At 53.9% G+C, this 26157-nt stretch overlaps 1 protein-coding gene and 1 pseudogene across 1 annotated transcript; one reads left to right on the plus strand and one right to left on the minus strand.

Moving 5' to 3' along the window:
- Positions 1 to 661: 661 nt before the first annotated feature.
- On the minus strand, positions 662 to 1569 carry LOC138683138 (olfactory receptor 14J1-like; annotated as a pseudogene).
- Positions 1570 to 14719: 13150 nt separating this feature from the next.
- LOC138683189 (olfactory receptor 14A16-like) lies at positions 14720 to 15652 on the plus strand. Its single transcript, XM_069774721.1, has one exon. The coding sequence runs from the start codon at positions 14720 to 14722 to the stop codon at positions 15650 to 15652; it is 933 nt and encodes a 310-aa protein (XP_069630822.1).
- The last annotated feature ends 10505 nt before the right edge of the window (positions 15653 to 26157 follow it).

Here is a 26157-nt window from a genome sequence, read left to right on the forward strand (position 1 = left end):
AACACTCTGTACGTGCAAAAGCTGCAGGAAACAACACTAACACCATGATGAGCAGAGATGCTGCTGTCCCCGGTCATGAAGCTGGCCATCAGCTGGGGCAGGGTGGTGGGTCTGTAGAAGATCACCAGGGAAGACCAATACCCCAAGAAGAAGCCCATGGGGGTGTGCAGATGCTGGTTTCCCACCATCCGCATGACGATGAGGTTTTTCACAAGCGCAAACACCGTGCAGGTCATATGAAAGAGGAAGAAGAGGTTTGTCTAAGGGCTGGGAACATTCCCCATTCCATAGGTGTGGGGGATTCCATGATAGCCCCATTGGCCTTTCTCCGTGGAAGTTTTTAGGTCCTTCATTTGCCCTCTAACTTGGTAGGGAACTTATGAGGAAGAACATTCGGTTTGGATTTAGTTGCTTGAGTGTCAGACAGGTAAGTCACTGCGAGTACATTTCTTTTGTTTAATTAAAGAAAGAGTATAGCTCCCTGTTCACACAGTCACTGGGCCACCCTAGTGAGGTAGATAATGAAGAAGTGGGGCATCCACATTTCTTTGTGGACAACATTATCACAAATTACAAACAGAAAAGAAAAAAACTCACCGAACAACAATGGTGACAACAAAAAACTCATAAAGGCTGGACCTGCAATGAGGTACATTATGAGTCATATTGCTGAAGAAGATGGACACTCTGCAGCTTCTGGAAAACTTTCAGTTGTAAGTGTCCACGCTGCATCCCTGAGGTTCTGATTCCTCATGCTGTAGATGAGGGGGTTCACAACTGGAGGCACCACCGAGTACAGAACTGCCACCAGCAGGTCCAGGGATGGGGAGGAGATGGAGGGGGGCTTCAGGGAGGTAAATATGGCAGTGCTTATAAAGAAGGAGACCACAGCCAGGTGGGGGAGGCACATGGAAAAGGCTTTGTGCCATCGCTGCTCAGAGTGGATCCTCAGCACAGCCCTGAAGATCTGCCCATAGGACAGCACAATGAAAACAAAACACCCCCAAAAAGATGAAAGCACTAAACACGAGAAGCTGAATTTCCCTGAGGTAGGCGTCTGAGCAGCAGAGCTTAAGAATCTGAGGGACTTCACACAGGAACTGGTCAAGGGCATTGCCCTTGCAGAATGGTAGTGAAAATGTATTGGCAGTGTGCAGCACAGCATTGAGCAACCCACAGCCCCAGGCAGCTGCTGCCATGTGGACACAAGCTCTGCTGCCCAGGAGGGTCCCATAGCACAGGGGTTTGCAGATGGCAACGTAGCGGTCATAGGCCATGACAGTGAGAAGAAAACACTCTGCTGAGATCAAAAAGACTAACAGAAAGACCTGGGCAGCACATCCCAAGTAGGAGATGGCCTTGATGTCCTAGAGGGAATTGGGATGGCTTTGGGGAGAGTGGTGAAGTTGGAGCCCAGATCAAGAAAAGACAGGTTGAGGAGGAGGAAGTACATGTGTATGTGGAGGTGGTGGTCGCACGCAATGGCATGATGGTGAGGCCATTTCCCAGGAGGGCAGCCAGGTAGATGCCCAGGAAGAGCCAGAAGTGCAAGAGACGCAGCTCCCGCATGTTGGCAAATGCCAGAAGGAGGAACTGAGTGATAGAGCTGCAGCTGGAAATCAACTTCCCCCTGGGCCTGAGGGACTGTCCAAGAGGCAAAAGACAGTGACAAGTTTGAAGAGACTTCTCTAAGCAAAACCGGATGCATCTCTCATAGAAATCCCTCTGATATTGCCTCTCCCATTTCAGGAAGACCTGTGGCGGGTCCCTTTCATGGGCTCGGGTTGGTGCTGGCTGAGGGTGCTCCAGGGAGCAGGGGGGTCTGCTGTGGGCTCTGCAGGAGTTACTCCTGCCCTACAGTAATGGGTACGTAGGAACTCAGTCTCTTCTAAGAATAAATCCATTTTTGTGACATCAAAAAGCTTTTCAGCATTGTCACTCCAAATTCACCCAGTCCCGAGCCTGAAAATAGTTCCTCCTGGTAGGCCTCCGTGGCAGAGGCAACTGCCGTAGCCAAGCGAACAAAGACTTTGGGCATTTCAGCCTTGCCAGAGACCTTGGCCATCTCTGTTGCAGCCTGCCCTACACTGCCCAAAGCCTGCACCTCTTTCCCTTCAGGCGGCAGACACCCATCTTGATTTCCCACCTGGCTCTCAGCCCAGCATTTCTGTATCTTCACTGATGTCTCTCCACCTTCACGGTCTGTTCCTTGAAACACAAAGCCTTGGGCTGATCCAGTCTCCCTCTGGGTGACTTCTTACACCACAGCACTGCCCTTTGAGGGACATTTCTTTGTGTTCAGTCTCGGCCTCCTCAGCTTCCCTTTGTGGCACTAGTTCTTTCTCATGCTGCCTCTTACTACAAAGAAAGCCTCCACCATCTCTGAAACCACCCTGGAAGCACGCTCGGGCTACTCTGACACCGTCTGGTGCCTCCACACCACTGGGCCAAAGAACTCCAGGTCCCTCAGCCACTCCACACAGGCCATGTGCACTAGGTCCCAAACCCCACCTTGGCCGACCTCCACTCCACACTCTGTGGTTCCTCCCTACTTCTCCAAAACGGGGAGCATCACCCTGGGACGCACCCATGTGTGTGGGTCACACCAGGGCTGAGTTGAGGGGCATGACAACTCAGGTTGTCTGGGTAGCCCACGCTCCTCCTAACGCGGCCCCGCATGTAGCTGGCCTTGTTCAGTGTCCATACTCGACTGGCTCATAGGGCATCCCTCGTAGTGCCCAGGGTCACCTCTCAGTCGGTCAGGTCCCAGCCTCTCCTGATGTATGGGGTTATTCTCCGCACACCCCCCTGACACCCACCTATGCAGGACTGGCCACTTCCCCTTGTAAAACTCCAAGTGATTTCCATTTGCTGAACCACAGAGTTTCTCAAGGTCCCCATGGACTGAAGAACCATTTGGTCAGCTTTTCATGTTTGCGTGCAGCTGGCTCATCTTGATTGGGGTGTCTCCCACAAGATAACAGCATGAGGACTTGCAGGCCCCTACAAATCCCCTCTCCTGGAGAAACTGTGGGGTCCTGGGGGTCTGGTAGGGGTAAGGCCATAGGTCTGGACCCAGAGGCAAAGTTGCCTTTTATGGCAGAGAGCGGCAGGAACAGGCGGAGCTCTGCCTGGGAATGGACAATGAGTCAGATGAGAGCTGAAAGGTCATGGGTAACCCTGTGGTGGGTGAATGTCTTCTACGGCACCCCTGATGAGGAAGAGGAAGTAGATGAGGCCTTCTTCAGACAACTGGAAGAAGCCTCCTGTTTGCAGGCCCCGGTCCTCATGGCAGGCCTAAACTATCCCAACATTTGCTGAAGGGGACACACAGCAAGGCAAAAGCCATCCAGGAGGTGTTTGGAGTTCATTGACAATGTCTTCCCAACAAGGGTGAGTGAGGAGCCAGTGAGGGGGAATGTCCTGCTGGATGTCATCCTTGGAACAAGGAAGAGCTGGTCGGGGTGTAATAGTCAGGGGTGAGAAAGTAGAGTTGAAGTTCCTGAGAGAAGGCAACAAAGCAAAGAGCAGGACTTCGGGAGAGCAGGCTTTGGTCTGCCAAGAGACATCCTTGATAGTATCCCATGGGATATGGTCCTGCAGAGAAGAGGGGAGAGCTGTTTGATGGTCAAGGATCTCCTCTTCAAGATCCACAACAGTACACCAGGACATGCAGGAAGTCAAGCAAAATTGCAGGAGGCTGGTGTGGGTGAGAAAGGAGCTCCTGACAAAAATCAAGCATGAAGAGGAAGCACAGAGAAGGTGGAAGCTGGCTGCTTTCCAGCCTCAGTGGTTCTGTGATTCTGTGCCAGAGCGAGCTGTGTGTGTATGTGTGTGTGTGTGTGTGTGTGTGTTTGTGCATGGGGGAACTCTTGCTGTAAGGTCATCTCCATCTTCCTGCTGGGCCAAGGGCTGGTTTTGGGGAATGGACAGCCCTGCCCAGTCCCTTTCCTTCCCCAGACACTGGCAGACCCTGGAGCAGAGCTGTCTGCAAAGCCTCACAGGGGACAAGGCTTCAGCAGGACAGTGGTCAGGTGCTGGGGAAGCTACAAAAGTAGGAGGGTCGTTGGGGAACTGTGATCTGAAGGCCATCAAAGGGATCACGATGGGGGGAACTTTCCCACCCCTGACTCTACCCTCTCCCATGCTGTGCCTGCAGAGTGGGGTTGTCAGACCACATTTGGGCAGTGGGGCTGGGCCAGCACAAGGAGAGGTGCCACAAAGCAGCTGCCAGGAGGTGTCAGCAAGGACAGTTACAAAGCAGGAATTTCTATATATTGCATTTCTTGTGGAAGCATGAGTGTAGGAAAAGAAAAACTCACCTGGAGATGCTGGTGGCAAAGGAAGTCAAAAGCAAACAGAAGAGCTTTGGTCGCTTCTGAGGGACCAAGGCTGTACAAGGGTTGCTGCTGAATGGGGAAGGTGATGTAATAACAGCAGGCACAGCTGGGGCTGAAGGAATGAATGCCTGCTGTGCCTGAGTCTTTCCTGAAATGGTCTCCAGGCCCCTGTGCTCAGGGAAAGGCTTCAAGGAAGAGGAGAGCATGCATTGGCATGAAAGTCAGGAAATCCCACAAGGACAGATGCCAGGTTCTGTCCCTGCAGGGGACTAACCCTGGCAGTGGCACAGGTGGGGGGCTGCGTGGCTAGAAGGAGGCGTTTTGGAAAGGTGTTGGTGGACAGCGAGATGGACAGGACAGAGCCGTGTGCCTTGGAAGCAAGGAAGGACAGGAGGACCCTGGGCTCTACTAACAGGAGCACGGCCAGGTGACTGAGGGAAGGGATTATACAGAAAACTGTGTCCAGATTTCAGATCCCAATATAGGAAAGCTGTCGGCAAGCTGGAACAACTTTAGCAAAGGGCCCCCGTAATGGTCCGAGGCAGGAACACTTTACCTGTGAGGAGAGGCTGAGGGAGCTGACCTTGTCCAGCCCAGAGAAAGGAAGATCTTGGGCAAAACATGTAGCAGCATTGCAGTGTTCCCAGGAAGACTGAGTGAGGCTCATGTCCATGGCACAAGACACAAGGACTAGAGGCAAGGGGCTGAAACAAGGGGGTTAGTGCACATATAGAGAAATACATTTCCAACCACAGCCACATGCTGGGAGCTGTTTCCCAGGGAGTTTGTGTGGGCTCTATCCCAGAAAGCGACCAAGGCGTCTTTGGCTAAAGCCCTGAGTTATCTGGTCTAGCCCTGCTTTGAGCAGCAGGTTTTTTCCAGAAACCTCCTGAGGTCCCTTCCATCCTGAAAGATGCTGTCCTTCCTTCCCTTCATGTTTTCAAATGAGGGGAAGCTCTCAGCTTCTCCCTGCCCACAGAAGTAATTCACATCAGGTGCAGGTCTGATTGATATGTGCCCCCATACATACAGCTCTGACCATAGCAAGAATCCTTCAGTACGCATTAGTGTGATTTCCCCAGGACTATCAGTATCTATTAAAAAAAAAAAAAAAAGAGAACGAAAACCAAGTCATTCATCTTCCAAAACATAAATATATGCAACACAATATTCTGCATCTATGGTAGCAGACTTGAAGTAGTGGAAGGGGTAGCGGGGCATCCTGCTGAAGTGAAATAAGTTAAGTTTTGATTTTGAGGTGGCAGAATGACAACAGGTATTTCAGGGCTGGCATACAGAGAGAAACAGAAGATTCAAGCAAGTGTGGGGCTGTGATACTTTGGGTGCGAGAAGAGCATGATGAGAGGATTGGAAGAAGGCAGACAAGTTGTGGGCAATTCACAGGCCTTGACCAATCCTTGCTTGACCACAGCTTTCTGTTTGAATCAACAGCCAGTAAGGCCAGAAGGGCATCAGTATGGCTTGGGAGATGTCACCGTGCGAGTGCAGCGGGGAAATGGGGACATAGGTAAAGTCTGCTGGGAAACCATCAGAGGCATAGGACAGTGTAGGACAGCCTGCAATGGGGATGACTGAGAACATTGCAGCAGGTGAGACTACCACCAGCCAACACAATTGAGATCCTTATCTTCTCCACCCTGGCTGCTGTCTCTTCTACTGAGGCCCATGAGAAGACACCAGGTTCTTACAGCCCCAGAGCATTGTTGCCTCCTCACCCACCCGCTGTGGATCCTGTCCTGCACTCAGCATTACACACCCCCACATCTCACTGCTCCTTGGAAGAGCCCCAAGCATCGTAGGAGGTAACAGATCCCCTTTCCCAGAGGATGGGGGTCAGCGCTTGACTGTCCTGTTTGGTGAAACACATCAAGGGTTTTCCCAGCTACATTCCACGCTTGGTTTTCCACCTCTAAGCCATGCCTCTGACTTCCTACTTCACCAGCTCCCAGGGATCGTCCCTTTTCTGGTCATTCCCTCCATGGCCTTTTCAGGGATGGCCCTCACTGGGGCCCACTAACACTCTTGGAACCTTGGAGGCTTGCTACTGACTTTTACTTCTGTAGGGGCTTCTTAGGTCTTTCAGGATCTGCAGTTCAGGAAGTCAGCACCAGAGGGCTCATTAACATGCAAAACACCCTAACGAGTCAAGTTACTTTCCATAGTTTTCTTTTAAGTCTTCAATTCTGATGTGGTTAATAAGAGCAGTTTCAGGAGTGTAATCTAAGTGAAATGATATGACCACTAAACAACAAGAAAGGGTTTCTTTTTCTCCACCTTATTTCTCTGCTTATACATGAATTGATATCAGCAATCTCTAACTGATATTGATCCTGTGCATCTTCTAATTCAGTGTGAATAGATATGAAAATCCAGAGCCTTTATGTTCCACAACCTGTGGTCAGTCTTCATCCCTACCCCCAACCTACCATGTCTCTCATCAGCCACCTGGGACTTGGAGCAGCCCTGTTCCAATCTGAGCTACCTCCACTGAAGTCTGTAGCTGTGTGTTTCAGCCCATGGGCACCAATTCCCACCTGTGTTACTTGGAGAATGATGGCACACAGACACAGAAGGGTGTTTCTCAATTGCCTACATATGAAAACCAAGGAAGGCATAGTTCAATTAAAAATAAAAGACATTTTTCAGCTAGGTGTTAAGTCCGTATTACCTCCATTGAAACCTGCTTCCTACAGAGGATAACCTTAGGCCAACAGAAAACACAGTTTGTGTTTAGTCACAGAACCCACGACCTCCCAAAACATTCCCTGTCCTGGACTTTGTTTGTTTCTCCATATTCGCTCTTTTGCACACAGCGTGTCACACACTGAAGTCACGAGCTGCCTTGATTCGCAGAGGGGAGCAAAGAGACAAAGGGAATGAAATGTTCCCTTTTAAATAGCCAAATCTGCACTAACCCCAACATATCTGGGTTACAGGAACGTCTTCAAGCAGACTCCGCATCATCTAGACACACTTGTTTTTCATTCCCTGCTTGGAAAATTACAGGTGACTATTGTAGGTGAAGGTGGGATGAGAGTGATCACCTCTAACACTAGGCACCTTGGGTGCAACTGCCCAGGCTTCCCTTTCTAGTCAAGGGAGAGAAAACACTTGTCTCAGCCAAGAGGCTTTGACACACCCTGCCTGTCCAACAGCTCATGCTCCAGAAGTTCTGCCATTGGTCCTGCTGCACATTTCTCGGTCCCGCATGAGGTCTTCAGCTACCTCAGGGTATCCTGGAGGCAGTGGCCACCCCTGTGTGGGCAACTGCATCAACCCTTCAATGGAGATGATAGGTACATATTGAAACATATGCAGAAAAGAGCTGAGGATAATAAATGTGTAAGAAGTCTTCATTTTCAGAGTTTTGAGGGTTTCCTATAAATCCTCAGGATTGTTTTCTCTATTGGCCTTTGACACAGAACAGATAGCTGATCACCCTTTCTCTCCTTCTACATAAATCGAGATTTATATAGTCATTTCTGAAATGCATTACCTATGAACACATTGAATGGCAAAACTGTTCTCAGGACAAGTTTATTTTAAAACATTTGACATCTGCATTTCATAACTAAACAGAGCTGAGAGCAATGGAGGTTGGAGAGGTTGGATAGAGCCCACTATTATTTCTTTGCTACCAAGCAATGTCCAGAATTGGTAGCACTTCCCTCCTATCCTCCCTGTTTTTGAGGTGGCCAAATCTTTATGGGCTACACAATGGCATAACATCATGGCCCTCCAAGTGCCAGACCCCAACCAACACACCACAGAGGCCCAGAGCACAGCCGATGAAAGGAAATGCCATTGCTATTTGACAAACTTCGGATAAACTTCTCCAATGAAATGGCTGCCTTGGTAGATGACTAAGGCATTCGACACTGTCTCCCATAAAATCCTGACAAAGCAGCTGCTGAAGGAGAGGCTGGATGAGCAGAGAGTGAGGGGGATTGAAAACTGGCTGAATGGCCGGGCCCACAGGATGGTGACCAGTGGCACGAGGTCTCGCTGGAGGCCAGTCACCAGTGGTGCACTGCAGGGGTCAATAGTGGGTCCAGTCCTGTCCCTTCAAACCTCTATTGTAGTTTTGTGGTCCTGTGGCATCCTTCAGGGAAATCAGCGCTACTGGGCACCTCTCTGAAGTGTCAGTGCACTGATGTGCGCAGCGTGCTGAACAAAGAGGAGGAATTAGACGTCTGTGTGTGGTTACAGTGAGCGACAGTCTCATGTGGAGAGCAGAGACGGTGTGAGATAGCACACAGCAGGAGTGCGGCCAGGGATGGACAGGCTTGTAAGGCAAGGAGGGGGAGATGCCCTTTATGATAGAGAGAGCAATGGGAATGCATGGATCTCTGCCTTGGGACAGGTGATGGGCTTTCTGTGAGCTCACGGGTCAGGATCAGCAGGCAGACCAACACTGTCCCGAGTGAGCACCGTAACAGACAGAACTCAAGCCATGGACTGAATGAACTCAAAGGACACTTTGTGCCCATTTTGCAGGGGTGGTCCATAGAGTAAGGGAATGATATCTGTGTTTAAATGAGAGGTTGGGAAGGGGGGGTGATGGTTACTGAGGCTGTATTGGGTAGTGTGAGACCTGAGCATGCAGTAAGCAGAATGGAATAAGAGGGGGATCTTGTCCTGGTTTTTGGCTGGGATGGAGCTAATTTTCTTCATAGCAGCTCATATGGGGCTGTGTGTTTTGGATTTGTGACCAAAACAGTGCTGATAACACAGGGATGAGTTAGTTACTGCTGAGCAGTGCTTGCACACCATCGAGGCCTTTTCTGCTTCTCACACCAACCCACCAGCGAGGTGGCTGGGGGTGCACAAGAATTTGGCGGGGGACACAGCTGGGACAGCTGACCCCAGCTAACCAAAGGGATATTCCAGTCCGTTAGATGTCACGCTCAGCAATAAAAACTGGAGAAAGAAAGAGGAAGGGGGGACATTAAGAGTTATGGTGTTTGCCTTCCTAAGTAACCGTTACGCCTGATGGAGCCCTGCTTTCCTCAAGATGGCTAAACATCTGCCTGCCGATGGGAAGGAGTGAATGAATTCCTTATTTTGCTTGGCGCTCATGCACAGCTTTGCTTTACCTATTAAACTGTCCTTATGTCAACCCACGAGTTTTCTTCACTTTTACCCTTCTGATTCTCTCCCCCATCCCACTGGCGTCAAGTAAGCAAGTGGCTCTGTGGGGCTGAGCTGCCTACTATGATTAACCACAACACTCCAGCCTCTCTAGATCCTTCTGGATTGCAGTAGTGCCCTCCAGCAACTTGACTGGCTCTTCCATGCTGTAGTGGCATCTGCAAACCTGACAGGAGTGCACTCCGTCAGTTCCTCCAGGGCATTGGTATAGACATTAACCAGGACAGATCCTAGGATGAACACTTACAGTTCTCCAGGTGTCACTGGTCTGCAGGCAGAGAAGCACTCGTTCACCTCAACCCTCCAAACCCCACCATCCAACCAGCCATCCAGACTGTAATGCCTTTAATTGGATACAATGCACAAGCATATAAAGGGGGTATGGTGTTGAAGCCTTGCTGAAATCCAGGGAAATGATAGACACTGCTCTCCTCTCATCTAGAAAAGCAGTCCTGTTCATCACAGAAAGATGCTAGGATGGCCAGGCATGACCTACCCTTGCTAATTCAAGTCACTCTCCCTTTCAGGTTCCCAGAAATGGGATTCAGAAGGGCAAGGGCTGTGACACACCCTCACCAAAGTGAGGTGAAACAGCCTTTAGTTCCCCAGCTCGTCCTTTGGGACTTGTTGGAAGATGCATGCCTCTCTTGTTCTTTGCAAGTCGTCTGGGACCTCCCCCAGTCTCCATCACCATTCCAAGATGATGCAGAATGTCTTTACAATGGTGTTGGCTGGCGCTCTCAGCACCCTTGGATGCTGGCCATCTAAAGAGGTGAGTCTGCTCAAGTAGCCCCTGACTTGGTCCTCATCCACTGCTGGCTGTTCTCCTCCTGTCTGAGTCCTGCCTGAGGGCAACAGAGACGTGGGAGACCTTGCAGGGAAAGACAGCAGAAAAGAAGTCATAGTGTACGTCAGACCTACCTGCATTTACTCTTTCTAAATCCAGTAGTGGCCCACTTTACTTTTCTTTGGTTTTCAACTCTTAAGGAAGCAGTAGTGGCTCATCTTGTTGCCCTTGACATCCCTTGCTAGCTTGAACTTTGGGGGAGCTTTCAGTCTCCTAATACAATCCCTGTATTCCCACCAGAGCCCTGAGCAGGCCAAGGTCTGCTTCTCTGGGATCCCAAACCTGAGCTCTGCTACTCTCTGGCTTCAGTTCCCTTCAGAACCATGACGCAACTACTTCACGGTCACTGCAGCCAAGGCTGACACTTTAATGTCCCTGACCAGCCCTGACTCAGCCTCCTGGCCCACCTGGCTGCTGTGATAAGAAGTCGACCCTGAGACTCTCCAGGACCCAATGGGGCTGTTGGACCCAGTCACTTTGCCTGTCCAGTGAGGGCAAGGTTTGCTGATCTGGAGACTTCCTCAGGTTACCTACAGAAGACTTTGTCCACGTCCTCACCCTGACTGAGTGGTTCTAACTCCCACCTTCATGTCACCATCAGTGGTGCGTCATCTGTTCCTAACCCAGTAATGATTGCACAACCTGTTGTCTACCCCACCATATGTGTTCGAGTTGCCCCATCCTTTACAGAGGCCATGCCCCAGCCTCATTCTCCCACCTTTCCCAACCATCCCCCAGTGTCTCCGAAAGGACCTGTCTCTATCCTTCACAGTACCCAAAATTGTGCAACCTGACCCACCATGTCGCCACAGTGGTTCCCTCAGAAGCTCTGTGATGGAATCAGGGGCTCCAGATCCTCCTGCCTGTGTCCCTTGCTGTGAGGGCATGGATGCACATTTGGTTTGCAGCCACTCACCAAAGACTTCTCACATGCGGAAAACTGGAACTAAGCACCCTGGAGCCCCACGTATGCGAAGGCCTTTCTTCAGAGCAAAAAACTTGCTGGGAAGGATGACAGGTGTCAGGGTAATGATGAAATGAGATGCTCACAAAGACAACAAGCCCTGCAGTTCCCAACACCTGAGAAAAACAGGCCAGGGCCATGCCAGGCTTGCATGAGAGGAGTTTGCTGCCTGAGGTGACTGTGCAGGACCTTGTGTCAATCTCCAGGAACACAAGGTACCCCTGAGAAAGTCCCTGGCTGAGGTAAGCCTGCAATCCAGCCAGGCAGTGGACATGAGTGGCATGTGTTTTCTTCATAGCATCATTAGGTGTGTGGAGGACAAGGGAGAAAGAATTGTCAGGGGTTGAGAGCAGAAGGACATGAATGGAGACCTGTCTCCCTACCCACGCGGGTGGGGTAGACTAGGCCTCCCTAACTGCGCGGGTGGGGTAGAGCTGGCCTCCCTACCAGCAAGGTAGGGATAGACCTGACCTCCCTAACCGCGAGGGCAGGGTAAACCTGGCCTCCCGACCGGCGCCGGTGGGGTATACCTGGCCTCCCTATCCATGCAGGCCGGGTAGATCAGGCCTCCCTAAACATGCGAGGGGGGTAGAGGTGGCTTCCTTATGGGTAAGGTCAGGGTAGACCTGGCCTCCCTAGCCGAGTGGGTGGGGTAGAGCTGTCCTCCGAGCCAGAAAGGTCAGGGTAGACCTGGTCTCCCTAGCCGAGTGGGCGGGGTAGACCTGGCTTCTCTAACTGCGCGGGTGGGGTAGACCTGGCCTCCCGACTGGAGCTGGTGGGTTAGACCTCCTCCCTAACAACGCAGGCATGGTAGACCTGGCCTCCCCATCAGCGCGGGCTGGGTAGACATGGCCTCCCTAACATCGGGGGCAGGGTAGACCAGGCCTCCCTAACCGCGCGGGCGGAGTAGACCTGGCCTCCGTACCGGCAAGGGCAAGGTACACCTGGCCTCCCTAACCGTGCGGGTGGGGTAGACATGGCCTCCCAACTGGCGCCGGCAGGGTAGACTTCCCTCCCTAACAATGAAAAGGTGATTCTTAGACCTCACTCTTTCAGATGGGAGAAATGTCACTGCTGAAAGAAGCATCTCTCTGTAGCTGAGGGAAGGATCATCACTGATTGCTTCAGCCTGTTTCCCAGCAGGTTCCCCTGGAGCCCCAGGGACACCTGGAGGGAGCCCAGAGGGGGCAGAGAAAGGGCTGCCTTGGGCTGGTCCTCTGCTGCTGAGCTGGGCTGGGCTCCTGGGCTGGAGGGAGCTCATGGCAAGCAGGCAGCACTGCAGAGAGACAGCTCTGCCCAGGAGCAGCTCCTCTGCAAAGCGCAGCAGGGCTGAGGGCACTGCCTGCAGGCACCGAGGGGAGAGGAGGGAAGGGAGAGGGAGGTTGAAGGCAGTCTGAGGTGGGAGGAGAGAGGAGAGCTGACCTGGAGAAAAATCTTGACAGCCCTTCACAGGGTAAGTCTCTGGCAGCAGGGCAATGCAGCTGTGGTTCCTGGAATGACCTCCTAAAGCTGACACATCCCACAGCCTATGGGATCTGTCAGAGGGACTCTCACAGTGTCTGCAGTGTAGAGAAAAAGGCCATGCTTTGGAGCACAGCTTCCCTGCTGCACCCTCAGAGGGACAGGGCATGTCAGCTGCCTTCACCTGGGGATGGCTGCAGAGTGTGAAGGTGGGTGTGCAGCCAGGGGTGCCCAGGGCTGTCCTTCTGAGCAGGGTCCCTGCACCGTGGGGGGCTGTGTGCTGGGGCAGGGACTCTGCCACCGGTCAGGGTAAGTACTCAGCCTGCCTGGGGAACTGTAACAGCAGATATGGGAGAAGCTGTGGGTGGAAGAAACAACTTGCAGCGGGGCAGGGTCCTTCTGCTGACAAGAGGGTGCTGTGTGGTTCAGGGCTGCTCACGGCTCCAGATCACTCTCAGGATATTTCCAAGGACACTTTTCAAGGGGAATGTTGAAGCATGGACTACTATATCTTAAGGATCTTCCCTGAGTCTGTGTTTTCAGTTTCCTACTCTGGGGGAATTTTTGGGAGAAATGGAAAAGGAGCTGTCATGCTTTCAGCAAGTCCCTGAGACTCCTGAGCTGTAACTTGGAGTGATCAGTAAGTCTGAGAGGAGCCTCCTGAGGTAGAGCACAGGGACTGAGAACAACTGCCTGGCTGTGCTGGTGTCTGGGAGGTGGCATGCACAGCTGGGTAAGGGTAACTCTATCCTGAGTGCCCAGCTGCCTCTCCCCTTGCCTCTCTGAGCCAGTCGATCTCTGCTTTTTTCTTTGGTTCTCCACCTGTCTGTGTTACTGTCATTTTCTTGCTGCTGTCATCAGGCTCTGTGGGGATGGGAGTTTCAGCTGCAGAGTCACACACTGATCTTGTGGGTCCTGTCATGCAGCTGTGTCCACGGGAACAAGTGTCCCAGCTTTCCTGTAATCTGAGGGTTATGCTCAATGGTGTCTGCGGGGCTGGGGAATGAGCTGATTCTCCCTTACAGAGATGCCATCACATCAGGTCACTGGGCTATCACCTCAGACTGTCCTTCCAAGCTGTTAGCTGCCCTGCAGGATGCCAACCTGTCTCAGAGCAGCTTTCTGTGATCTGAAAGCCCCATGGAGAAGCACAGAGGTGCTAGGACTGAGGAAATGCTCTTGGGTTGGTGAAATGAGCCTGGTGTGTCTTTGGCTAGAAGCAGGGTGCTGAGACTTTGAGAAAGGGGGAGACATTTGGTGGTCTGCGGTGGATGTCTCTGCTCTCAGCAGTGTCTGGTGGCTTTTCAGTGTAAAACATGGGAGTGTGATCACCCTCCATCTCAGAAAGGTGCAAGCACAGTGAAATGGGGAACTAGACAGAAGGACAGAGCAGCTCCCCCTCTCTCTGCACTAAGCCACAGGCAATCCTCTTGCCTTGCCTGGCTCACGCTGTTCTCCCAGAGTGCAGCAGAAATGCTGAAGGTTCCCGAGATCTAAGAAAACTCCGCAGGGGCCATATGGGCAGCTGTAAAAAAACCTAGAACTTTTAAACTTCTTTTACCTTCCTGGTTCCTGAGCACTGGGAGTGCAGATGCTGACAAGCTCTTCTGGGTTAGGAGTGGTTTCAGCTGACAAAGTCAAACACCAGACTGGCCTCTGCCCGCACCAATCCCATGAACCCACTGCTGCAGAGCAGGGCTAGCTTTTCAAGAGCCCATGGGCAGAGGCCCTGCTCTTCATTGCACACTCGGCCAGCACCAAGCAGGGCTCCAGCCACAGACCTGAAGGAAGGTCTCCTAGAAAAGGAAAAGGGTCTGTGTGTGTGAGAGTGGGAGGGACTATGGGAAATGGCTTTGATATTGCTCAGAGAACAATGCCCTGACTCTTCACTGTCTTTTTTCTACTTTGACAGCACCCCATTCCCAGAGGATGAAAATGTCCAACAGCAGCTCCATCACCCAGTTCCTCCTCCTGGCGTTTGCAGACATGCGGGAGCTGCAGCTCTTGCACTTCTGGCTCTTCCTGGGCATCTACCTGGCTGCCCTCCTGGGAAACGGCCTCATCATCACTGCCATAGCCTGTGACCACCGCCTCCACGCACCCATGTACTTCTTCCTCCTTAACCTCGCCCTTCTTGACCTTGGCTCCATCTCCACCACTGTCCCCAAATCCATGGCCAATTCCCTTTGGAATACCAGGGCCATCTCCTACCCAGGATGTGCTGCACAGGTCTTTCTGTTAGTCTTTTTGATGTCAGCAGAGTATTTTCTTCTCACTGTCATGGCCTATGACCGCTACGTTGCCATCTGCAAACCCCTGCACTACGGGACCCTCCTGGGCAGCAGAGCTTGTGTCCACATGGCAGCAGCTGCCTGGGGCAGTGGGTTCCTCAACGCTGTACTGCACACTGCCAATACATTTTCACTACCTCTCTGCCAAGGCAATTCTGTGGACCAGTTCTTCTGTGAAATCCCCCAGATCCTCAAGCTCTCCTGCTCAGATGCCTACCTCAGGGAAGTTGGGGTACTTGTGGTTAGTGCCTGTTTAGTCTTTGGGTGTTTTGTTTTCATTGTGCTGTCCTATGGGCAGATCTTCAGGGCCGTGCTGAGGATCCCCTCCGAGCAGGGTTGGCACAAAGCCTTTTCCACGTGCCTCCCTCACCTGGCTGTGGTCTCCTTGTTTGCAAGCACTGGCATTTTTGCCTACCTGAAGCCCCCCTCCATCTCCTCCATAACCCTGGACCTGCTGGTGTCAGTTCTGTACTCGGTGGTGCCTCCAGCCATGAACCCCCTCATCTACAGCATGAGAAACCATGAGATCAAGAATGCCCTGATACCACTAATGACTGGATGTTTTCATAAGGAATAAATTTCCTTTTGTCTTCTGCATATTACTCACATCTCATTACAGGACCTCCCTGTCTTCATGTGTGTTTTTTTAAGTTGATTTTATTTTTTTTTTCTTTGTTTTACTTGTCTGAATGCTTTCCACAAAAAATGTCTTTCTTCCACTTGTTTCTAATTCACAGTCTATCCAGCTTTTCTGTGCCCTGGAGGCTGTGCAAATGAGCTGTTCCTTCTGTGTGCTTAAACAAAATAAAGGGTCCTGCAGTGACTTGTTTTTCCAAGGCCCTTCCTCCAAGACCTTCTCTGCAGCTGCCGGGAGCAGTGCCTGTGTTCGAAGGGGAAGAAGAAAAGAGTCCTGGCACAGCAGCAGCGCCAGGGATCACCAGCGCTTGGTCTTTCCCGAGCTGCTCTCTTCCCATTTCTATGCTTTGCTTCTGAACCCTTGGGTTGGTGGAAGACCTGAGTGCTCTTCAAGCTTGGTTAGAGTCCTGCTGTGTGGCAGACCTGTGACCGCAGGCAAGGACAGGCAATGGGCACTTGTGTGACAGAGCTGGCCTCCATAGCAGCATTTCCATCATACAAGGGGATCTCCTCAGGCCTTGTGCCACAGATGCCCCCCAGCCCTGGGGCTCAGCCCTCTCCACCCCCGAGGAGCTGCTGTGCCCTTCAGAGGGTCTGGGGCTGTGGGGTGAGTGCTCAGAGCTCTGCTGCACCCTGTAGTGGGCCCTGCTGTGGGGCCATGCCAGACTGGGCTGCACTGGGGAAAGGGAGGTCGAGAGAGGTCAGGGAACGTGGGAAGAGTTTAGGGGCAGCTGGTCTGGGCTGGAAAGTGCCCAGGAGAGGAAAATATCAGTGTAGAGCTTGTAGTGTGTCACCACGCAGGGCGAGGACTGACACCAGGGGTTTGTGATGTGTAGGCAGGGCTTGCGGAAAGTATGGAAGAAATTCAGGTGCAGAGGAAATTATTGCAGAGTTCTATTTTTTATTGAACCATGCCTTCCTTTGGTTTTGTTTTTTGGGAATTGAGAAACATCCTTCTGTGTTTGTGTGGTGTTTGTTCTCCAAGTGAATCAGGTAGCAACTGGTGTCAACGGGCTGAATCATGCAGCTGCAGACTGTAGTGGAGAAAGCTCAGAATTCAACAAAGGTGCTGTAAGTCCCAGGTGGCTGATGAGAGAAGTGGTGGGGTTGGAGGCAGGAACAAAGACTGCCCATAGAGTGTCTGACATACAGGGTCTTGGCTTCTCTGTATATTCAGACTGCATTAGGAGATGCTGAGGGTCAGTGTCAGTCGGAGTTTGCTGTTATCCATTGATGCGTAAGTAGAAAAATAAGAAGCAGAAAAAGATGAAAGTGTTTCTTACTGATGTTTGGTACTGAAAACTTTTCACTTGGACTGCACTCCAGAAACCTCTCAAACTAACCATGTAAGAACTGAGGAAGGAAGGAAAGTTAGGCCCAGAGGCTTGGCTTGTTAGGGCATTTGGCATGTAAATGAGCCCTGAGGTGCCAAGTTCCTGACCCGCAGATACTGAAAGAAGATTTCACTGGCCTCTAGAGAAGTGCACGTCAGCAGCACATCTCCAAGTTTCTGAAGGTGTTATTTAGTCCCACCGAGGGCCATAGTGAAGTGATCATGGAGGGAATGAGATGACAAGGTGACTGTCCCTGGGGGCTGGTGAAGCAGGGACACAGAGGCATTGGTTACAGGTTGAAAACCAACCGTGCGGGCAGCTGTGAATGGCCTTGGTGTTTCATCAAGCAGGATGTTCAAGCGCTGACCCCCATACCCTAGGAATGGGGACCCTTTCCCTCATGGCATGCTCAGGACTCTTCCAGGGAGCAGTAAGATGTGGGGCTGTGCGATGATGCCGAGTGCAGGACAGCGATAGGACTCCTCCGGGGCTCTATGGTAGGTGGGTGAGGAGGCAACAAAGCACTGGGTTTGTAAGGAACTGGTGTCCTCTCAGGGGCTGCAGTGGAAGAGACAGCAGCCATAGGCAAAAGGACAAGGATTTCAGTTCTGCTGGTAGGTCCCTGACCCCACAAAGGGACCATCCCCATCACAGCCTGTCCTAAACTGTTCTATGCCTGTCCTAACTGTTCTAAGCCTGTGGCTCTTTCTCTGCAGATTTTAACCACCACTCCTGCTTCCTCTCCTCACTCTGACCCCATGATGTCCCAAGCTTTATGGATGACTTTCTGTCCTTGCTGATGATTTCTTCATACACAAAGCTGTGGTTTTTGGAGGTTTTGCCAAAGGCTGTGCATTCTTCATAACCTGTGCAGCTTCTTCCAAAGCCGGGCTAATGCTCCTCAATCAGGCAAGAGTTCCAGCCCCCAGGCTCACTTGAATCCTCTATTTATCTCCACATCCCAGCAGTAGACTGCACATCCTCTTCCTTCTGATGCCTCAAAATCAAAACTCAACCTATTTCACTATAGCATGACACCCTCCCACTCCACGCTGTTTCACATCATCTTCCTGCCTTTAACGCACACACACCCCCCACTCACTCCCTGCGTGCCCTTGTGTCTCAGAAACCCTTCCTCTTCCCCTGCAGTGATGGGACATCAGCCCAGGAGGTCTGTGCCTTCTCCAGGCTCATGGATGTTTTCTTGAGGTCCATCCAAGAGTGGGGAGTGAAGGAAGAAAAGAGATCATGTCAGCTCATGGGGGGCATTACTGAGCACATTCACCCTCAGCAGTGGGCATTGCCCTTCTGCCAGGCTGAGCCATGCACACCAGGTGGAAAAGTCTCCATCATCCCTGTTTGCACAGGAAGGGCCTTCCTTCCTGCCATCTTCCCACGACAATCCTCTTCTTCCTCCTCGATACACAGACATCAACTCTTTCCATTTCTGGGCTCAGACATGACTGTAAGGATTTGCTAAAGCCATCTGCCATCCCCTTGTTTCTCCCTGGCATCCCCCGACCCTCTCTCCCAAACCTACACATGACCAATCGCTGCTGCTCAGGGCCTCTCGCTCTTCAGAAGAGGCCTTGAGCTTCTTGGTTCCTCCTGGCACTTATTATAAACTTCCTTGCTCCCTCCAGAGATCATGGTGAGCTTTTTTGGCCGTAGCACGGCCTTTATGACCACCTCGTATGAAATGGTTGTCTTTTTATGATTGTCTGTTGTGAAGGACTGTGCTGACTTGCTGACTCACATTGCTGCTGCCTCGACATCCTGCTGTTGTAGTGGAGTACGCACAAGACGTCCCCGAAGAAACCACCACATCCGCGCCTGCCGAGCTGTGCTTGCCCGATAGGGTAATGAGTTCTGTGGAGATGGGTGGACTTTTCAGAGAAATCGTGGAGACCGGGACAATAAAAGAACGGCGTACTCCCCCCCTCAATAAGTGAAAGAGCAAGGAGAAGGAAGACCCGAACCTGGAAGACATCGGAAGGACTGTAACACCTGAACCTGAAGGAAAGACACCTGGCTGGCAGCAGAAGAAGAACCCGACCCTCCATCACTGGTGTTGGAACCCACTCAGCGGGATGTTGCTGGTCTCGTGGTGGTGGTAACTAGTCTTGCTACCTCTCTTCTGTTCTCTTGCTTGGGTCTGCCTCTTTTTCTTCTTCTTCCCTCTGTTCTATCGCAGTTAGTGGTTGTTGTAGGAAATAAAAATTGTAAGGTTGTACAGCATCTGACCTCGTTTGTCTCTTAATCTCGCTCTCGGGATCATTTAACAACCCTCCCCGATATTGGATCCGGACAAGAGGGTGCTGCATACGTCAGGGCTGCTCACAGCTCCAGAGCACCCCAGGGCATGCCCAGGGGGACTTTTCCAGAAGCACATCAAGGCAGGGGCTACTTGGGAGGAAAGGTGCTTTCCAGGGTTTGTGCTCTCAGTTTCCTGCTGTGGTTGCGGGGCAAAATAGGACATGTCGGTGTGTATGTCAATGGATGAAACCACTAGCAAATATCAAACCAAAGAAGGCAGCAAGTATAAAAAGAGGCCTGAGAGCCAGTTATTTTAGAGACCATCAGACTGGACTGGGTATTGGAGAGCCCTGAGAGTCTGTGAGTTGGCTACTGGATGGATAATGTGGCCCAAACCACCTCCTGGAGAAACTGAGGGGTTTGGGGGGGTCAGGTACTGATAAAGCCATTGATCTGGACCTGGGAGGGAAGCTGCCCTTTATGTGAGAGAGCAGCGGGCGTGCATGGAGCACTGCTGGATAGGGACAGTTGGACAGTCCGCATGAGAGGCCAGAACAACATAAGCAACATTGTGGTGGGTGTCTGTGTGCTGCAGACCTCCTGAACAGGAAGGAAAAGCAGGTGAGGCCTTCTTCAGACAACTGGAAGAAGCCTCCTGTTTGCAGGCCCCAGTCCTCATGGCAGACTGAAACAGCCCTGAAATTTGCTGAAGGGGCAACATAGTGAGGTGAAAAAGCCATCCAGGAGGTGTTTGGAGTTCATTGACAGCATCCTCGTGGCAAGGGTGCCTGAGGAGCCAGTGAAGGGGAGTGTCCTGCAGGAAGTCATCCTTGGAAACAAGGAAGAGCTGGTCAGGGGTGTAATAGTCAGGGGTGAGAAAGTAGAGTTGAGGTTCCTGAGAGGCAAAGAGCAGGACTTGAGGAGAGCAGGATTTGGTCTGCCAAGGGACATCCTTGACAGTATCCCATGGGATATGGTCCTGCAGAGAAGAGGGGAGAGCTCTTTGATGGTCAAGGCTGTCCTCTTCAAGCACCAGGACAGTACACCCAGACAGGCAGGAAGTCAAGCAATCTTGCAGGAGGCTGGTATGGATGAGAAAGGACCTCCTGACAAAAATCAATATTCCGAGACTGGATATTAGGAAAAAATGTCTTCACCGAAAGGGTCATCAAGCATTGGAACAGGCTGCCCGGGGAAGTGGTTGACTCACCATCCTTGGAGTTATTTAAAACATCTCTAGATGTGGCACTTAGGGCCATGGTTTAGTGGTGGACTTGGCAGGGTTAGGTTTATGGTTAGACTCAATGATCTTAAAGGTCTTATACAACCTTGCTCGAGCACAGTGTGTGCAAAAGAGGTGCCTGAAGGCCAGCCCCTGCCCTGAGCTCCTGCTGGGATCCATGCGGATGCAGAGTGGCTGTCAGCTGCTCACACACAAACACCTGGTAGCATTTGAGGTGCCATGGGTGGTCAAAAACTTGTGTTTTGCAGACAAAAACGTGTCTTCAGGCTCTGGTGGAGCATACCTGGGACACCCACAAGTGCCTGAGTATCAGCTGTGGGGTTGTGGACAGGGGTCCTTTGGTGACCTCAGATTACACCCACAGTTTAGGGCACCTGAATGTCAGTTAGACTTACATTTCCATGGCAGCTGCTGGTCTTTCAGCTGACCAAAAGGAAGCGTGCACCAGAAGGATGGTCAGACCCCTGTCTAGGCACCCCCAGCTGCACTCACTATTGCTCAGCTCACTGCAAAACTCAGACATGAGCACACCCCTGCATTGCAGGCACCGATATAATGTCCAGGCTCTCTTTTAAATGGCATAAGAATGGCCTCTAGTGCCGTGCCTGGGGCACTTAGTGCAATGGCATGTGGCTGGCAAATATGGCACAGGATGTCCAGGAAAGCTATTTTCCACTGGAGACGGAGGTGGGAAAACAGACCATGACCTTCCAACAGGGCTGGTGCCATTTTGCCAGCACCTGAATGCCAGCATTATGGCAAGGTCCATCTTGTCCACAGCAAGGGGCACTGCATGATTGGGAGGCATATTGGTGGCAGTCGGGAGGCCAGGTCTACCCCGCCTGCATGGTTATGGAGGCCTGGTCTACTGGGTCTGCGCAGGTATAGAGGCCAGGTCTACCCCACTATCACGGTTAGGGAGGCCAGGTCTACTGCACCGGCACCGCAGGGAGGCCAGGTCTACCCCAACGGTGCAGGAAGGGAGGGCAGGTTATCAACGCCCGCGCAGTTCAGGAGGCCTGGTCTACCGTGCCCACACGGGTAGTGAAGCCAGGTCTACCCCACCGGCAGCGGTCGGGAGGCCTGGTCTACCCTGCCCAGGAAGGTAGGGAGGCCATGTCTACCCCACCGGCACCAGTTCGGAGACCAGTTTTACCCTCCCTGCGTGGTTAGGGAGTCCTGGCCTACCCTGCCCGGGAAGGTAGGGAGGCCAGGTCTACCCCGCCCACACAGTTATTGAGGCCAGGTCTACCCCACCCACATTGTTCAGGAAGCATGGTCTACCCTGCCCGCGTGGGTATGGAGGCCAGGTCTACCCCAACTGTGTGATTACAGAGGCCAGGTCTACCCCACCCACGTGGTTAGGGAGGCCTGGTCTCCCTGGCCCGCACCGGTAGGGAGACCAGGTATAGCCTGCTTGCATGGTTAGGGAGGCCAGGTCTACCCCACCAGCTCCCATCTGGATGGCAGGTCTACCCTACTCGCGCGGCTAAGGAGGCCTGCCTACCCCACCTGCGCGGTTAGGGAGGCCTGGTCATCCATATCTGTATGGGTAGGCAGGCCATGTCTACCCCACCCATGCGGTCAGGGAGTCCAGGTCTACCTGGTCCACATGGTAAGGGAGGCCAGGTCTACCCCAACTGTGTGATTACAGAGGCCAGGTGTACCCCACCCACGTGGTTAGGGAGGCCTGGTCTACCCAGCCCGCTCAGCTAGGGAAGCCAGGTCTACCCCGTCCTTGCCGGTAGGGAGGCCAGGTCTACCCATCCCGCTTGATAGGGAGGCCAGGTCTACCCCACCGGTGCCGGTAGGGAGGCCTGGTCTACCCTGCCTGCGTGGTTAGAGAGGCCAGGTCTACTGCGCCCGTTCGGGTAGGGAGGCCAGGTCCACCCCACCCACGCAGTTAGGGAGGCCTAATCATCCCGGCCCGCACTGGTAGAGAGGCCAGGTCTATCCCACAGCACTGGCAGGGAGGCCTGGTCTACCCTGCCCTTGCTGGTACGGAGGCCTGGTCTATCCCACCCACGTGGCTAGGGAGGCCTGGTCTACCCGCCCGCTCGGGTAGGGAGACCATGTCTACATCACTGGCGCTGGTAGGGAGGCCAGGTCTACCCCGCCCGTGCCGTTTGGGAGGCCAAATCTACCCTGCCCACTCGGGTAGGGAGACTAGGTCTACCCCGCCCGCGCGGTTAGGGAGGCCTGATCTACCTTGCCTGCGCGGGTTCGGAGGCCAGATTTACTCCACCAGCGCCGGTCTGGATGCCAGGTCTACCCCGCCCACGTGGTTACGGAGGCCAGGTGTACCCCTCCCATCCATTTAGGGATGCCAGGTCTACCCCACTCGCGCAGGTCGGGAGGCCAGGTCTACCTTGCCCGCATGGTTGGGGAGGCCAGGTCTACCCCGCCCTCGCAACTAGTTAGGGCACGTCTACCTCACCGACGCCGATAGGGAGGCGAGGTCTACCACGCACTTGCTGGTAGGGAGGCCAGGTCTACCCGGCCTGCGTGAGCAGGGAGGCCAGGTCTACGCCACCTGCGTAGTTAGGGAGTCAAGGTCTACCCCACTCTTGCCGGTAGGGACTCCTGGTCTACACCACCCGCTTGGCTAGGGAGGCCAGGTCTACCCCACCCGTGGTGTTAGGGAGGTCAGGTGTACCCCGCCTTTGCTGGTACGGCGGCCTGGTCTACCCAGACGCTGTGGGTAGTGAGACCATGTCTACCCCACCGTTGCTGGTAGGGAGGACAAGTTTACCACGCCCATGCAGATAGGTATGCCTGGTCTACCCCGCCACTCAGGTATGGAGGCCAGGTCTACCCTGCTCGCTCGGTTAGTGAGGCCAGGTCTACCCCGTCGGTGCCGGCAGGGAGGCCAGGTCAAGCCCACCCGCGTGTTTAGGAAAGCCTGGTCTACCCCACCGGCATCGTTCGGGTGGCCAGGTCTACCCTGCCCGTTCAGCTAGGGAGGATAGGTCTACCCAGCCGGTGCCGGCAGGGAGGCCAGGTCTACTCCACCGGTGCAGCAGGGAGGCCAGGTCTACCCCACTGGTGCAGCAGGAAGACCAGGTCTACCCTACGAGCACTGGTAGGGAGTCCAGGTCTACCCCATGGGCGTCAGTAGGGAGGCCAGGTCTACCCCACCTGCACATTTAGGAAGGACTGGTCTACCCGGATCTCACTGCTCAGGAGGCCAGGTCTACCCCACTGACACCAGTCAGGAGGCCACGTCTACCCCTCCCGCGTAGTTAGGGAGGCCTGCTCTTCTCCGCCAGAGCGTTTAGGGAGGCCAGGTCTACCCCGTCCGCACGGTTAGGGAGGCTAGGTCTACCCCACTGGTGCTGGTCGGGAGGCCAGGTCTACCCCGCCTGCGTGGTTAGAGAAGCCAGGTGTACGCCGCCCGCTCAGCTAGGGAGGCCAGATCTACACCGCCCGCGCGGTTAGGGAGGTCACGTCTACCCTGCTCACGCGTTTAGGGAGGCCAGATCTACCACACCGGTGCCAGTAGGGAGGCCAGGTGTATCCTGCCTGCATGGATAGGGAGGCCTGGTCTACCACACCAGCACTGGTAGGGAAGCCAGTTCTACCCCACCCATGCGGTTATGGAGGCCAGGTCTACCCGGCCCGCTCTGCTTGGTAGGCCATGTCTGTACCGCCCTTGCTGGTAGGGAGGCCGGCTCTACCCCTCCCACGCAGTTAGGGAGGCCAGGCCTAACCCACCCGCGTGGTTAGGGAGGACAGGTCTACCCCACCCGCACAGATAGGGAGGCCAGGTCTACCCGACTCGTGCCAGTTGGGAGGCCAGGTCTATGCCGCTAAGCGTAGTTAGGGAGGCCAGGCCTACCCACCAGTACCAGTGGGGAGGCCAGGCGTGCCCCGCCCATGCGGTTAGGGAGACCTGGTATACCCCGCCGCTCAGGTATGGAGGCCAGGTCTACCCTCCTGCTCGGGTAGGTTGACCAGGTCTACCATGCCCACTCGGTTAGGGAGGCCAGGTCTACCCCACCGGTGCCGGCAGGGAGGCCAGGTCTAGCCGACCCGTGCAGTTAGGAAGGCCTGGTGTACCCTACCGGCATCGTTTGGGAGGCCAAGTCTACCCCACCGGTGCAGCAGGGAGGCCAGGTCTACCCCACCAGCGTCGGTAGGGAGACCAGGTCTACCCCGCCCATGCGGTTACAGTGGCCAAATCTACCCCACCCTTGCTGGTAGGGAGGCCTGATCTACCCCGCCCGCGGAGTTAGGGAGGCCAGTTGCAACCCGCTCACGTGGTAAGGCAGTCCAGGTCTACCCCACCGGCGCTGATAGTGAGGCCCGGTCTACCGCGCCCACGGGGTTAGGGAGGCCTGGTCTACCCGGCCCACGCAGGCAGGGAGGCCAGGTATACCTGACCGGTGCCGGTCGGGAGGCTAGGTTTACACCTTCCACACAGTTAGGGAGGCCTGGACTACCCCGCCCGCGCATTTACTGAGCCCTGGTCTACCCAGCCCGCGCAGGTAGGGAGGCCAGGTCTACACCACTGGCACCGGCAGGGAGTCCAGTTCCACCCCGCCCTTGCCTGTACGGTGTCCTGGTCTAGCCCGCGTACTCCACTAGGGGTGCCAGGTCTTTCCCACCGGTGCCGGCAGGGAGGCTAGGTCTACCCCGCCCGCACAGTTAGGGAGGCCATGTCTACCCCACCAGTGCTGGTTTTGAGGAGAGGTCTACGCTGCTCTCGCGGTTAGGGAGGCTAGGTCTAATCCACCCGCACAGTTAGGGAAGCCATGTTTTCCCACTCCCTTGCCAACAGGGAAGCCAGATATACCCTGCCCCCTTGGCTGGGCAGCCCAGGTGTACCTCGCTGCTGCCAGCAGGGAGTCGAGGTCTACCTCACACGTGCGTTTAGAAAGGCCACGTCTACCCCATCGGTGCCCTTCAGGAGGCCAAGTCTACCCCGCCTGCGCGTTTATGGAGTCCTGCTCTACCTCGCCCGCTCGGCTAGGTAGGCCACGTCTACCCCACCCTTGCTGGTAGTAAGGCCAGGTCTAGGCCACTCGCACGGTTAGTGAGGCCAGGTCTACCCAACTGGCGCCGGTCTGGAGGCCAGGTCTACCCTGTCTGCTAGGCTAGGGAGGCCAATTCTACCCTGCCAGCACTGGCAGGGAGGCTAGGTCTACCCCACCGGTGCCAGTAGGGAGGTCAAATCTAGACTGCCAGCTCGTTAGAGAGACCAGGTCTACCCCACCCGCGCAGTTAGGGAGGCCATGTCTACCCCACTGGCACCGGTCTTGAGGCCAGGTCTACCCCGCCTGCACATTTAGGGAGGCAAGGTCTACGCAGCTTGCGCGATTAGGGAGGCCACGTCTACCCCGCCATTGCTGGTAGGGAGGCCAGGTCTAATCCACCTGTGTGGTTAAGGAGGACATGCTTTCCCCCTCCCTTGCTGATAGGGAGGTGCGGTCTACCCCACCCGCTTGGCTAGGGAGCCCAGGTCTACCCCGCTGGTGCCAGCAGGGAGTCCTGATCTACCTCACATGTGCATTTAGAAAGGCCAGGTCTGCCCCAACAGCACCGTTCGGGAGGCCAGGTCTACCCTGCCCCTGCTGGTACGTATCCTGGTCTACCCCGCCCACTAGGCTAGGG

Source organism: Haliaeetus albicilla, chromosome 31 (assembly GCF_947461875.1).
Source record: "Haliaeetus albicilla chromosome 31, bHalAlb1.1, whole genome shotgun sequence".
NCBI lineage: Eukaryota > Metazoa > Chordata > Aves > Accipitriformes > Accipitridae > Haliaeetus > Haliaeetus albicilla.

Coding starts and splice junctions, on each gene's coding strand:
- LOC138683189 (XM_069774721.1), top strand. CDS start 14,720: ATGTCCAACAGCAGCTCCATCACCCAGTTCCTCCTCCTGGCGTTTGCA.